This window comes from Carcharodon carcharias, chromosome 23 (genome assembly GCF_017639515.1).
Source record: "Carcharodon carcharias isolate sCarCar2 chromosome 23, sCarCar2.pri, whole genome shotgun sequence".
NCBI classification, from domain to species: Eukaryota; Metazoa; Chordata; class Chondrichthyes; order Lamniformes; family Lamnidae; genus Carcharodon; species Carcharodon carcharias.
Window position 1 is genome coordinate 25,559,528 of NC_054489.1, and position 14,972 is coordinate 25,574,499.

General features: G+C 42.6%; 1 protein-coding gene across 1 annotated transcript in view; it reads left to right on the forward strand.

Annotated features, from left to right (window-relative positions):
* The window catches only part of LOC121294072 (neurabin-2-like), a 215,898-nt gene that overhangs the window by 186,620 nt on the left and 14,306 nt on the right, over positions 1–14,972 (forward strand). The window contains exons 8-9 of the mRNA XM_041173189.1: positions 6,265–6,494; positions 13,878–13,974. Coding sequence (XP_041029123.1) covers positions 6,265–6,494; positions 13,878–13,974 — 327 coding nt within the window. The remainder of the gene's footprint in view (positions 1–6,264; positions 6,495–13,877; positions 13,975–14,972) is intronic.

A 14,972-nucleotide genomic window follows, 5' to 3' on the forward strand; every position in this document is an offset into this window, starting at 1 on the left:
CAAATTTAGGCTGCCTGCCCACCCTTACGGTCAGTGGGCAGGTGAAAATGCCAAGCGGCCCTTACGCTTTTTAGGAAACCTCATCAATAATGGGCAGGATGAGGTTTCCGAAAGCAAATAAAAATGAAATAAAAATTTTACACTTCAATTAAAAATATGTTCCTGCTCATGTGACAGAGTCACATTTTTATCTTCTTCGTTAGATTTTTTTAAACAGTGCTTTATCTCCCTGAGGCAGCTCCGTGCCTCAGGGAGATTGTTCAGCGCTCTCGCGTGCATTCGCGAACTTCGCGCTAGGCCTGCTCGACCTCCTCCCCCATCCCGCACAGGCAGCGCTCAGCCCTGCCACTCGCGTTCGACGCTGGGTAGGCCTTAATTGGCAGTGCCAATCACGGGTGGCGGTCGGCTTCCCGACCTCCCCTGCCCACCCCCGCCGAGCCCGCACACCAAGGGCAGAATTCTGTCCGTGATTTTGTGGGTGCTACTATTGCATTTATGGAGCTGCCCACTTGGTCGATATTGGCAGAATGAGCTCCATGTTCTCACAAAGCCTTGACATAATTTGGAGCTGGACAGTATCAGCAAGCTCACTAGCCGACTGCCTACTGCATCTGCTCTTTAAGATTTTTTCATGGAATGCCGGTATCGCTGACTGGGCCAGCGCTTATTGCCCATCTCAATTGCCCTTGAGAAGGTCGTGATGAGCTGCCTTCTTGAGCCGCTGCAATCCATGTGCTGTAAGTACACCCACTGTGCTGTTAGCTAGGGAGTTACAGGATTTTGACCCAGCAACTGTGAAGGAATGGCAGTTCCACGTCAGCATGGTGTGTGGCCTGTGGGGGGGGAATTGCAGTTGGTGGCGTTTCCATGCTACTGCTGCCTCGTCCTTCGAGATGCTAGTGGTCGTGGGTTTGGAAGGTGCTGTCTAAGGAGCCTTGGTGAGTCCTGCATTGCATCTTGGAGATGGTACACACTGCTGCCACTGTGCGTCAGTGATGGAGGGATGTTGCAGGTTGTCAATGGGGTGCCAATCAAGTGGGCTGTTTTGTCCTAGCTGCTGTCGAGCTTCTTGAGCGTTGTTGGAGCTGCACTCATCCAAGCGACTGAAGAGTATTCCACCACACACCCGACTTATGCCTTGTCGCTGCTGGGTGGACAGGCTTTGGGGAGTCAGGAGGTGGATTACTCGCCACAGAATTTTCAACCTCTGACCTGCTCTTGTAGCCATAGTATCTATATGGCTAGTCCATTTCAGTTTCTGGTCAATGGTAACCCGCAGGATTTTGATAGTGGGGAATTCAACAATGGTACTGCCATTGAATGTCATGGGGAAATGGTTTGATTCTTTCTTGTTGGAAGTGGTCATTGCCTGGCAGTTATATGGCATGAATATTACTTGCCACTTGTCAGCCCAAACCTGGACATTGTACAGGTCTCGCTGCATTTAGATATGGCGGTCAGCGATCCCCACATCCCGTGAATGAATTTAAATAAAAAATGGGCTGCTCCTGTATCTGAGGAGTTGCAAATGGTGCTGAACATTGTACAATCATCAGCGAATATCCTTAATTCTGACCTTATGATGGAAGGAAGATCATTGATGAATTAGCTGAAGATGGTTGGGCCTAGGTCACTACCCTGAGAAACTCCCACAGCGATGACCTGGGACTGAGATTGACTTCCATCAACCACAACTATCTTCCTTTGTGCTCATTATGACTGCAACCAGTGGAGAGTTTTTCCTCTGATTCCCATTGGCTGCAGTCTTGCTAGGGCTCCTTGATGCCACACTCGGTCAAATGCTGCCTTGATAAGAAGGGCAGTCACTCTCACCTCACCTCTGGAGTTCAGCTCTTTTGTCCATATTTGGACCAAGGCTGTAATGAGGTCAGGAACTAAGTAGAGCTGGCAGCACCCAAGCTGTCAATGAGCACATTATTGCTGAGTAAGTGCCGTTTGATAGCGTTGTTGACTATTCCTTCCATTGCTTTTGCTGATGATCAAGCGTAGACTGGTGGGACGGTAATTGGCTGGGTTGGATCTTTCCTGCTTTTTGTGGACAGGACGTGTCTGGGCAATTTTCCACATTGCCAGTAGGTGCCAGTGTTGTAGCTGTTTTAGAACAGCTTGGCTAGGGGCACAGCTAGTTCTGGAGCACAAGCCTTCAGTACTATTGCTGGAATATTGTAAGAGCCTATAGCCTTTGCAGTATCCAGTGCCTTCAGCCGTTTCTTGCTATCATGTGGAGTGAATCGAATTGGCTGAAGACTGGCATCTGTGATGCTGGGAACCTCCGGAGGAGGCCGAAATGGATCATTCACTCAGCATTTCTGGCTGAAGATTGTAGCAAGTGCTTCAGCCTTATCTTTTACACTGATGTGCTGGGCTCCCCCATTATTGAGGATGGGGATATTTGTGGAACCTCCTCCTCCAGTGAGTTGTTTAATTGTCCATCACCATTCACAATTGGGTGTGGCAGGACTCCAGATCTTTGATCTGATCCATTGTTTGTGGGATCACTTAGCTCTGTCTATCACTTGCTGCTTATGCTGTTTGGCATGCAAGTCATCCTGTGTTGTAGCTTTACCAGGTTGCCACCTCATTTTTAGGTATGCCTGGTGCTGCTCATGGCATGTCCTCCTGCGCTCTTCACTGAACCAGGTTTGATTCCCTGGCTTGGTGTTGATGTTAGAGTGGGGTATATGCCAGGCCATGAGGTTATAGATTGTGGTTGTATACAATTCTGCTGTTGTTGATGGCCCACAGCGCCTCATGGATGCCCAGTTTTGCATTGCTAAGTCTGTTTGATATCCCATTTTACCATGGTGGTAGTACCACACAACACAATGGCGGGAATCCTCAACGTGAAGACAGGACTTGGACTCCACAAGGAATGTACAGTGGCTACTCCTACCAAACTGTCATAGACTGATGCACCTGCGACAGTAGGTTGGTCAGGACGAGGACATGTAGATTTTTCCTCCTTGTTGGTTCCCTCACCACCTGCTGTAGACCCAGTCTAGCAGCTAGTTTCTTTAGGATTATGCCAAATATATTATGCCTGTTAGCCTTCTTGGGTATGCTGGGTCATCAAAGTTAGCATTTCAACTCTTTACTACAGAACTAGTATGCAATCTCACTCTAGAGTGAGTTGGCATCCGTGAGGTTCCCTCAGACTATGCCAGTCCTGCACATGTGTGTGGTGATTCACCACATGAACACCCCTCCCCTAGTCTAGCCTCTAAAGTGCATGTGATGTCGCATCTGAACTAGTGCTTGTAAAGGTGGATTAATTAATGACGCATCTTCAGGAAGGCTAGCCTCCTCTTCCTCCACTGACAGAGGAACATCCATTCTCATCTTCAACACCCAAAATGAAAGGTTAGATTTTGTTTGAAGGGAGACAGAGGGAGACATGGCTGCCAAAATAAGCTGTCATACAGAGTGTATAGAGTGAGATGGAAGTTAAAAGGGAAAAAAGCGGTTAAGTTGTAAAGAACTGCATGCTCATTTCTGCGTGCGATGGAATTTCTAGACCAGTGCCTCCACTGTACACACAGTCACACAGAGCATGTCAAAATGTGAAAGAATTTTTAAACATTCACTCTGACCCATTTAGATATCTAGAGGACTCTGCTCTACCTCAGATTTGATGCACAATTGCATGGGTCAGAAACCCACCCTAGTTATGCAAATAACATTGTCCCTGGAATTTGAGACAGTGTGGCTGGCCTTGAAAGAAGATGAGCAGGAATTCTGCTCCACTGCACTTATGTTGGCAAAGCTTGACCCCCCCAGTAAATTTTCAATCCACAGTCTGCTTCGTTTTGTGGCTTCTCTATCGATTTGTTATTTTTCCTCAAACCTCTATCTCTTTCTTTCCTTTTCTGTGGCTTATCTGTATTACACGGGATTCTGAGAGACTAAGCAGAACCAGGGAAGGCATGTAATCAAACTAAACCACCAATTTCTACTTGAAACATTTGGTCAGTCCCATGTTGCCTTGATGCCTGACCGGTTCTATTGAAATCCAGTCCTGATAACACGTGGCAGAAATCCCCCGTCTCATGGCACATGAGAGCTGTGTATAAATTAGCGTGTGGCGAGTACTGATTTCATTATTTCTGTGTGCTAAAATTTCAGAAACCCCCATTGGGCAATTTGGTGTACAGCCATCTATCTTGCCAAACTGCAAAAATTAGTTTACGGAGTTTTTCCATATTTGTTATTCATACCGAAGAATAGCAAAGTCCATTTAAATGCAGATCTGAAAAACCCGTTAACCGGAATTTACGTGGTGCTCCAATCTGCACCAACTCATCCCTTTGCTACTTGCGATTGTTTACACACAGGCCTGTATAATCAAATCACACTCACGTGCACCTGAAAAGATCAGAAACAACAAAGCTTCTGTTTCTAATCTGTTTATATATAAATGAAAAGTGACACTAACGTCTGTTCCTGTTTGTGCCCTGGAATGAGCTGAGAAGCACTGATAGGATAATTTTGTGTCAGGAGTCAAGGGGACTCCATGATTTGTACATTTTCCCCTTTCAAAGCCAGAATTGGAGGGAGAATCTTGTACTCCTGAGAGCCAGTTGGTGAAGGAAGAATCCAAAGCCAGTCTTTATTTGGGATAGCATTACAACTTTCTGTCTCCTGACTCCACTCAACTCTTGTGTCAGTAAGTGTCTCTTTATACTCTTTTGAGTGTAAACAAATGAACAAATTAAAGGGGCACTGTAACAAAAAGACAAAAAACTCAAAGGAAACTTATCAAAATTAATCCAAAGTGTGGTTTTTTGGTGATTGATGATACACCCCAGCCCCCATGGTGCCCACCAGTCAGGAAGGCCTCAAGTGGACACTGCGTGCTCCCTCCCCAGGGACACCTGGTCATGAACGCAAATTGTCTCTTTATATGTGCTCAAGTAGCCTTCCAACCAATACTCACTACCTCTATGTACTTCAATTGATGCAATTAAGAGAGAAAAACTATTCAGCATGGAACTGAACATTCTGTACAGTATATTTTGTTACATAGAATCCTAGAGTGTTATAGCACAAAACGGGTCTATTTGTCCACCAGAATCAATAGGTAGCAGGTTTCTGTAATTTTCTAAGAAGCTCCTTTCTCTGTGGAGGGGCCCACCTGTGACCTAGGGGTCACAGAAAATTTCATCCTGTGTGCAAAGTGTAAAAAAATTTGTATTACCAGGCTGTCATTGTAAATCAGCTTCTGCAGGCTGAGTGGCCCCAGTGTGTCTTCCTAACTCATGGGGCAGTAATGAATCATAGCAATATCATATAGCAATGCAGGGAATCCAATCTGATCACTAGGTTCTGCCTTTTTGCTCTGATCCAAAGCACAAATGCAATAAATGCAATGCCTAGCACCTCAAATATGAGCTTGTTATGCTTCCACACGGTAATATTCACGTTTCAATGCCTTGAAGTGCTAAAGTTACAATCCAGTGAGAAGCAAGTAACAATATTCCCTAAAAGTGCAGTATTTGTCACTTGCAACTGCTGGTAGGCAGGTTTGGGCTATGATAGAACACACTATAAGATACCAAGAAAGATCACTGAAAACGTAAGAGAAAAGCTGGGAAAGAGTAGAAGCAGCAGTGGCTAGGATATTTGTCCTGGGTAAAAATGGTTAGAATGAATGTTGAATTATGATTCATACTGGGAACAGCAATCTGATTAAAAGGCTGAGCAGCACCTCATGCTTTATATACTTTGTTGTCCATATTCCAGCATAAAAATATTTAGCACATTCCATATAACTGTTGGCAATAAGGATAACAGAACAGTTTAGCACTCTGTTGGTCTGAATTTGTTTTAAGAATTCAGGATTTTAATATACATTAAACTGCCCTCCCTGTTCAATCAGATGTGCTGAAATTCCTCCGTGTGTTGTTTTTATCTTACTGCTAAATGCCAAATTATATTTCCAACACAATCTTTAATCTACTCATTTTAAACAATTGATAGCTTTATCAAAATAGTTCAGTTGAGAATTTGCTCATGAATGTGTTAACCAGTGTTCTAACATTAATGTACGGAGGAAGTAAGTTCTGTATTGATTCCTCCATATTGTTAACCTTATGTAAGTGATTGAATACATGGGAAATATATTATCCATTGACTTTATATGTTTGTTCTGAATGGAAGAGCACCTTTGCAAAGTAGTTACCATTCTTCCTGGTGTCTCTGCCTAACTGAAGTTTATTTTCCCCCTTTTTTTTTGTCTCTGTTCAGCTTCATTCAACAGAGCAGGAAAAAATGCATTGGCGAATGGAAAAGGCTCAGCTTGAACAGAGCGTTGAGGAAAACAAGGAGCGAATGGAGAAGCTGGAGAGTTATTGGATAGAGGCCCAAACGCTTTGTCAAGCAGTGGATGAGCATCTGAAAGAGACGCAGGCTCAGTACCAGGCTTTAGAGAGAAAGTACAGCAAAGCAAAACGCTTGATTAAAGAATACCAACAGAAGTAAGAGCATCTAATCCTCTATTATTGTATTAGGGGAGAATTTTTTTCTTCACCAACTAGGTGTAATCTGATGGAGTGGATTCCTGCTTATAGCAAAACAAGCTTGATTATCATTCTAATAGATGGAATGAAAATCACATGAGTTCTTCAACCTGCATGTGACCTACTCCACCACATTACTGTTCAGACGGTGAAAAGGAAACTCTAATCCAATTAATTAAGTATACAGAGTGCTTGTATTTATCAAAAGGATGAAAGTTGTTCCTGGTGCCTGAGGAATAGCTCAAATGAAAGTTAAAATGTTCAACTGTTTGAAGCACACTTGCAGGAAAATGCTAGTCTACTGTGTGCTGGCCATGAGATCATGTGCTTTATAAGGTCTTTATACAGCCTTCTATAAGTATATAAATAATAGAAGGGTGGTAAAGGAAAGAGTAGGGCTGATTAGGGATAGACAAGGGCACATACATGTTGAAGCAGGGGAAATAGTGGAGGTATCAAACAAATACTTTGCATCTGTCTTTGCAAAGGAAGAAGATGCTACCCAGGCTGAGATGTGAGAGGAGGTAACTGTTACACTTGAAGAATTTACAATTGAGAAGGAGGAGGTGTTAGAAAGACTGTCTTTACTTAAAATAGAAAATGTACCAGAATCGGATGAGATGCATCCGAGGGTACTGAGGGAAGTGAGAGTAGAACTTGCAGAGGCACTAGTGATAATCTTCTAGTCTTCTTTAGACATAGGGAAGGCACAGAGGACTGGAGAATTGTGAATGTTACACCCTTGTTCAAAGAGGGGTGCAAGGTTAAAGCCAGCAACTACAGACCAGTCAGTTTGACTTCAGTGATAGGGAAACTTCAGAAAACTATAGTTCTGGACAAAATGAATAATCACTTAGACAAGTGTAGGATAGTTAAGGAAAGCCAAAATGGATTCATTAAGGGAAAATCATGTTTAACAACTTGCTGGAGTTTTTTGAGGAGGCCACAGAGAAGGTTGATAAGGGCAATGCTGTTGATGTGATATATATGGATTTTCAAAATGCATTTGATACAGTGCCACACAACAAACTTGTGAGCAAAATTCTAGCTCATGGAATAAAAGGGAAAATTGAATAAGAAATTGGCTAAATGACAAGAAACAGAGAGTAGTGATAAATGGGTGTTTTTCACATTGGATGAAGGTCTGTGGTAGAGTTCCCCAGGGGTCAGTGTTGGGACCCTTGCTCTTTCTGATATATATTAACGACCTAGACTGTGGTGTTCAGGGCATGATTTCAAAACTTGCAGATGATATGAAGATTGGAAACGTTGTCAACTGTGATGAGGATAGTCTTGCACTTCAAAAGGACACAGACATGTTGGTGGATTGGGCAGACAAGTGGCAGATAAAATTCAATGCGGAGAGGTGTGAGGTGATTAATTTTGGCAAGAAGAATATGGAGACGGTTTAAAATAAAGGGAGAAACTCTAAAGGAGGCGCAGGAACAAGGGGCTTCAGTGTATATGTACATAAGTCATTCAAGATGGCAGGTCATGTTGACAGAGCAGTTAATAAAACATATAGTATCTTAGGCTTTATTAATAGGGGCATTGAGTACAAGAGTAAGGAGGTCATGTTGAACTTGCATAAGACACTAGTTAGGTTTCATCTGGAGTACTGCATCCAATTCTGGGCGGCATACTTGAGGAAGGATGTGAAGGCATTGGAGGAAGTACAGAGGAGATTCACAAGAATGATTCCATGGATGAGGAACTGTAGCTATGAAGATAGATTGGAGAGGTTGGGACTGTTTTCCATGGAGAAAAGAAGGCTGAAAGGAGGCTTGATAGAGATATTCAAGATCCTGAGGGCTGTGGACAGGGCAAATCATGAGAAACTGTTCCCGCTCAAGAGAGCATCATGAATTAGAGGGAACAGATTCAAAATAATTGGCAAAAGGATTAAACGTGATGTGAGGAAAAATGTTTTCACTAAGAGGGTGGTTGGAGCCTGGAATGAACTTCCTGAGAGGGTAGTGAAGGCAAGTTTGATCAAAAAGGAATTGGATTGCTACCTGAAAGGAGAGAATGTGCTAGGTTACAGGGATAAGGCAGGGGAGTGGGACTAGGTAGCATGCCCTTTCAGAGAGCCAGTGCAGACTTGGTGGGCTGAATGGCCTCCTCCTGTAATTCTGTAAAGATTCTGTAATTCTGTGATAAGAATTGCTGCAAAGAGAATGGCTCCAATCAGAACCAAACCTGTAACAGCTTTTTAAAGCTGCTTCTTAAGCTGCTAACCATGTAACTATGAGCTCAAACCTGCAAACATTGGTTGATGTTGCTGTGCACGGCGGAACCTTGTCGTGCTCTTTGTTCTGATCGATTTGTGAAAATGATGTGTAGGGAACTCAGTGTGCCCTGCGTTAGCTGCTGCCCATTATGCTGAGTATTCGGCTTATAACATAAACAGTTGTAGCCTTTGGCTAAACAATTAGTTGCAAGAACACTGCTTGCTACCCTGCTCATTTGCTTTATCGACAGCTGCAAAACACAAATTACATCAGCAATTTTCCAAACTGAGCGAATTAAGTTATTCAGTAGGCCTCAATCGGAGTCTTGAGCAGGGGTTTAAAATTTTACTCTTATACATGGAGAAATGGCAGTTATGTGATTGAAAAAAATTGCAAATGGTGGAAATTTTAAATAAAAACAGGAAGGGATGGAAATACACAGCATTTTCTCAAGAGAAAAGATCAATTCTGATGAAAGTTGAGCAAGTGAGGGTGCAGCAGTCCATATTTTTGATCAATGGCTTATTGACACCATTAAGGTACTAAAGACGTACTGTTTGGCGTTAATCCCCTTTTATGGGTGCATACAAAATGTATTGATTCCACATGCTATAAGAATAGAGTTAATTGACAGCTTCTTGGAAAATCACGTGCAAATATGGCAACATGACAGGTGGACGTAGGTGCACATGAGCATATACGTTACTGCGATCAGAAGCAGACAAATGCTTAAAATGTTCATATCACATTTATCTAAAAACAAAAAACAAAAAACTGCGGATGCTGGAATTTATCTGTTCATTAATTTAGCAGAGGTGCTAACCCTATTGATTTAGCAGAAGCATAAATTACACACAAATACAGTGCGTTAGCCTGCTAATATTACCGGGAGTAATCTCTAGATTATGATCTTCTGCACTGATGACAGAGGACGTCTCAGGACTTCCATCCTGCTTTAGTTTTTCTCTAGCTAAAACTCTTTGCTCCGTATGTTGCATTTCTTGTTGCTGGACCAACTGATGAGTGGGATGGAGCAGCCTGCTGAGTTCTACACTCCTTAATTTCTGCAGTAACACCAGCAGACAGTCCTTCGTTGCAAGAGAGCAATACAGGAGGAAGGTTTTCTTTTTGCAAACTCATTTTTGATTTTGCTGCACATTTCCCTGACAGGAAGCCAATAAAGTAAACAAAAACAAGTGTAGAATTAACATTCAAGAGGCTGAGGTACAAATCGGAATTTTACACTGGAATTTACAGTTGGAATTTGGAATTTTACACTGACCACAGGTTTGCTCAAATGGTACATCCTTCTGCACTAACCCATGTATTAATTTCGTCTGCACTGAAAAAAAATGGTGTCTTCAGAGTTCGATGGCCTTTCTGCACTAAGGGTTGTGGGGACCAGTTAGCTTGGTTAGCTAAAATGTAATGCAGACTGATGCCAATGGTGCAGGTTCAATCCCTGTACTGGTCGTGGTAGTTTGTAGAGGCCTGCCATCTCACCTTGTCCCACACTTGCAGAGCAGTGCACTTCAAGCTGCATAATCAACTGTCTCTCTCTATTGAAGAGAGATGCCTATGGTCCTTTGTGAACTATGGCTAATTACCTTCCCCAACCAAAGGGTTTAAATGTGGAGCAAAATGTAATTGTCCATTCACAGTTGCTGATACATTTGACTGTTGAATAAAATGCCACCTAAATAAGATATCTTGCCAAATTTACTTCAGGTTTGCAAAACGTACCCACAGGGAATAGACGTGCCCATGTTTCAGACAGTCTAAAGAAGCCATTAGTTTCCTGTTGGACAACCCTGAAGACACATTAGCAACATTCAGACATGAGCCATCTCAAAGTTCTTTCTCATTTGTGCAACTGGATCTTTGAGAATGGGAAAATCCAGAGATAGAGCTTTCCAGAAATCCTTTGACGTCTGTGTTTCTCCTTGAGGGAGAGGCCATGTCAGTGTGGAACGCAGAGGTTTCTGTTTCTGTCTCATCTGATCCCACGAGAAGTTCAGGAGATATATTCACTGGAACAATGACAATAAGTAGAGCCTGGATCTTATTGACTTGTGGGAGAGAAGCCTTCCACAATTTGGAGCAAGGGATCATTGGAGCCAAATATTTCTGTATGATTGTTATATGAGGTGTGCCCATCCCCAATGTTAGACCCCTTGAGTGATTCACACAGAAAATTCACTAAGATAGCGTATGCACCAAAAACTGTTTTGTCAGTTGTGTCATTTAGTATTGTTTCATGTGATGGCCCACAAATTCCAAAGATATCCCAGGATCTGTTCAACATTAGTTTAAAACCTAGCTTTGCTCAGGTTTGTGTTGCATATTTTAGGTTTCCATAACTTTTAACAAATCTCTGGTACGCTTGGTATTTTCTCCAGTGGATCTGATCAGGAGTTTACCTTTACTGCCCAATACCCAGCGAGAATAATAGCATGATAACTGAATCTATACTTGTACTTGTTTACATTTCTCCTATCTTCTGAAGTGGACTGATTAACAACCTAGTGAGACACCAGTTATAAACCAATAAACTGGATTACTTTATAAGGAGCATACCAATGAAGAGAATATAGCTTTTAGAGAAATTAAATCAATTTTTGGTCTGTGACAACAAACTGATTACTCTTGCCATCAATTATGTAGCCCTCTCCAGTCACTGTTATAGACAGAACTGAGCTAGTCAATCCCAAGCTGAACTTTCTCTCTATCAGAAAGAATCCTTATTTCCACTTCCATAGCCTTGCCAGATCCAGCCCTTACCTTGAAACATAGTAACAGTAATACCTAATACACACCTTTGTTCATTTGAGCCTATTGGGGAATAGTTTGATTGGCAGCTCAGGTGGCCAATCCCAAGGCACGGAGATGTGGGGGGGAGCAGCCAAGCTCAAGTATTTGACTTCGCGTCTCACTGGGAAACAACTCAGTCTGCAGAAATTTGGATGAAAATGGTCAGGGAGGCAGACAACTCTCTTTTTAAGACTACAACCAGCCAGTTCAATTAGTATTGGTTTGTAAAAGTAAAGCTGGACCAGTAGGGAGTCAACTATTAGGCAAATGGGCACAAGTTCCCACTGGTCCCCATTTGGGATCGTCGCTTAGTCTTTCACAAGCTAAAGCACCAGCACTTGATCTCTGACATGAGTTTTAAGACCCTTACATGGAAACCATTGCTGTTTTTGCATTGTCAGCCAAAGATCTCTTTGAAATCCAAATCTCTTCATTTGTCTAAAAAGTGCAAATCCTCTTCACACCCTACATGATAAGCCAGCACCCATGTTTATTCATTATCATGTCAAGCATATTCCTATACCTAGCTCCTTTTGATGATTCCAAGCTTGCTGTCTACTTGATTCCAGATGTAATTAAGTCACACAATTAGACTCAACTATACTTACCCCTATAAACCTACTTCACAATAAACCAGAAAAAAATTATGAAAATGATTATACTTTCATCACATCCAGCTAAATTAACTGTCCTTCCACCTGGTCTGTCCTGCATCTTTCAATCAGCTTTCAATTGAATTTGGTCAAAACCAATCCCATTCCCTTCTCACCAACCCTGCTCCCCCAATTCTATGTAAATACCTGCAACCAATCCAAGGACAGATTCCTAATGTACCATCTTCATTCTTCCCCATGTTGTTAGATAGGGGATCCAGTTCAAATGCAATTGTGTCCAATTTGTTATGCATTGAGGATATTTATCCACATAAAGGGTGGTATTTAATGGAGGCGACGGGGACCTCGCCCACCAGCTGAATAGCGGCAAGGACCCTTAGTTGCCTCTTGTAAGGAAGGCCTGCTGCCTTAAGTGCCACTTGGACACTTAACTAGACAGCATCAGGCCTTCCCCAGGATCAAGGACCCTGGGGGTGAAAGTCCCAGCTACAATCGGACGCTGTAAGTCCTATTGAATAGCAGTGCCAATGGGGAGGCAGTGGCTACTGATGGTACAACAGCCCACCTAAGACTTAGGACCGTCACTGTATCCCAGGCCACAAATGAGTGCTGGCAGGAGAGAGATCGCGGCATTGGGGTTGTAGGGAAGAGGGGAGGAGGGGAATTGGCAGCAAGGGCAGGGGGTGGCTCACAGCAGCCAAAAACCCCCTTTCCTGATGCTGGGTCCCTTGATGGGGTAACGAGTGCCTTTGAACAACGCCCCCACCACCCCCCCCCCCCCCCCCGCACCCCCCAGCCCTTGACCAGGAGCCCACAAGCATCTCTGCACGGATTTGCTTGCTCTGCTCTCCACATGGTGAGCCCTCTGCCTGATGTTGTGTTAACGCCAGCAAAGCAATGGCAGGGTGAAGCCCTTATATGTGGACATTAATTGTCCACTTAAAGGCCTCAATTGACAGGGGAAGGGAAGGTGGTCCACAGCCCTTCCCACCACAGACTTAATTCAGGTGGTGGCCCTAACTGTGCAACATTGCAACAGTAACTAAACTTCCTATGTAAAGTCCTTTTCAGATGTCCTGGAGTTGTGACAGGCACCATAGAAATGCAGGGTTTTTTTATTTTTCTAGCTTTATACATTAACTGCTAATAAATCTCTGAAAACGCACAGAAAAGATACAAATGAACACCAAGGTTAAGTCTGCAGCATCTTTTGTTGGGTCCAGTCTGTCTGTTGATTTTCGACGAGTTTCAGACTTTAATATTACCAAAAACCTACCGATCTCTGACCTTCGCAAACATGGATGAATTTTTTTTTGCAGAGCCTTTGCTAAATACATAAGTGCGTATAACTTAGAAAAAATATTCCAATTTAAGCAGTTATTTGAGCTTGAACAATATCAGTCATTCCTGTTGAAGAATATCAAATGGAATACAGTATGAACAGCTGCTCAGAAAGGGCTTTCAATCCACAAATGTTTGATGCACTCAGCCCATGACCCTGTGCACACCATTTGTATGCTGGAAGTAGATTACCACTTGCCTAACAATAGCACACATAGGAGTCTAATATGGGTGCATTAAAGCTTTGTCCATTGGAGTCTTTAACCCATTATTTGAATGAAAGAAACTCAGACTTTGGGAATCTCAATTTTTTTTTTGATTTCTGTCTCATCGCTTCCTTTTAGGGAAATAGAATTTCTGAAAAAAGAGACAGCTCAAAGGAGAACATTAGAAGAAACTGAAAATTCACATAAAGAAGAGATTGAGAAACTTCAGAGTAAGGTATGGCTCCAGACTGCTAAGAGTAGAATATTACCAGTGATATTTGTAATGTAATCATAGAAACATCTCATTGTGAATATATCATTTGTATACCTTAAATTATCATATATCCCAATATTATATATTTCAATATTGTATGTCTCAAATCTGCTTTTTAAAAAGCTCTAATTTATCTTAAGTTACTTAAGAACGTAAAAATTAGGATGCAGCCCCTTGAACCTGCTCCACCATTCAATAAAATCAAGGCTGAATTTCTATATCCACCATTGCCATATCCCTTAATTCGCTTCATGCTCAAAAAACCTAACAATTTCAGTCTTGAATAAACTCACATACTGAGCATCCACAGCCTCTGGGGTAGAGAATTCCAAAGTTCACCACCGTCTGAGTGAAGAAATTTCTCCTCATCTCAGTCCTAAGTGGCTGACCCCAGGCAAAGTTTTACAGCCCCATTGAGACAGGGACAGAGCTGTAAAACGCAGCCAGCCTTCAAATACCGTTGACTTTGGCGGGACTGTAAAATTCTGCTGCCATAAAATTCCGCCCTATGACCCTTTGTTCTAGACTGTCCAGCCAGTGGAAATAACCTCTTTCCTATATGAATCTACTCTGTTGAACCCTTCAAGAGTTTCCAATTGATAAAAACAAAAAAACTGCGGATGCTGGAAATACAAAACAAAAACAGAATTACCTGGAAAAACTCAGCAGGTCTGGCAGCTTCGGCGGAGAAGAAAAGAGTTGACGTTTCGAGTCCTCATAGGGTCATGAGGACTCAAAACGTCAACTCTTTTCTTCTCCGCCGATGCTGCCAGACCTGCTGAGTTTTTCCAGGTAATTCTGTTTTTGTTTAAGAGTTTCCAATTGTTCATTGAGTTTCAATGAGATCATCTCTCATTCTTCTGAACTCCAGTGAATATAGGCCCAATCTGCTCAGACTCTCCTCAGAGGAGAGCCCTCTCATCAAAGGAGGACTCATTCTGGGATAGAAATTTGTTTTG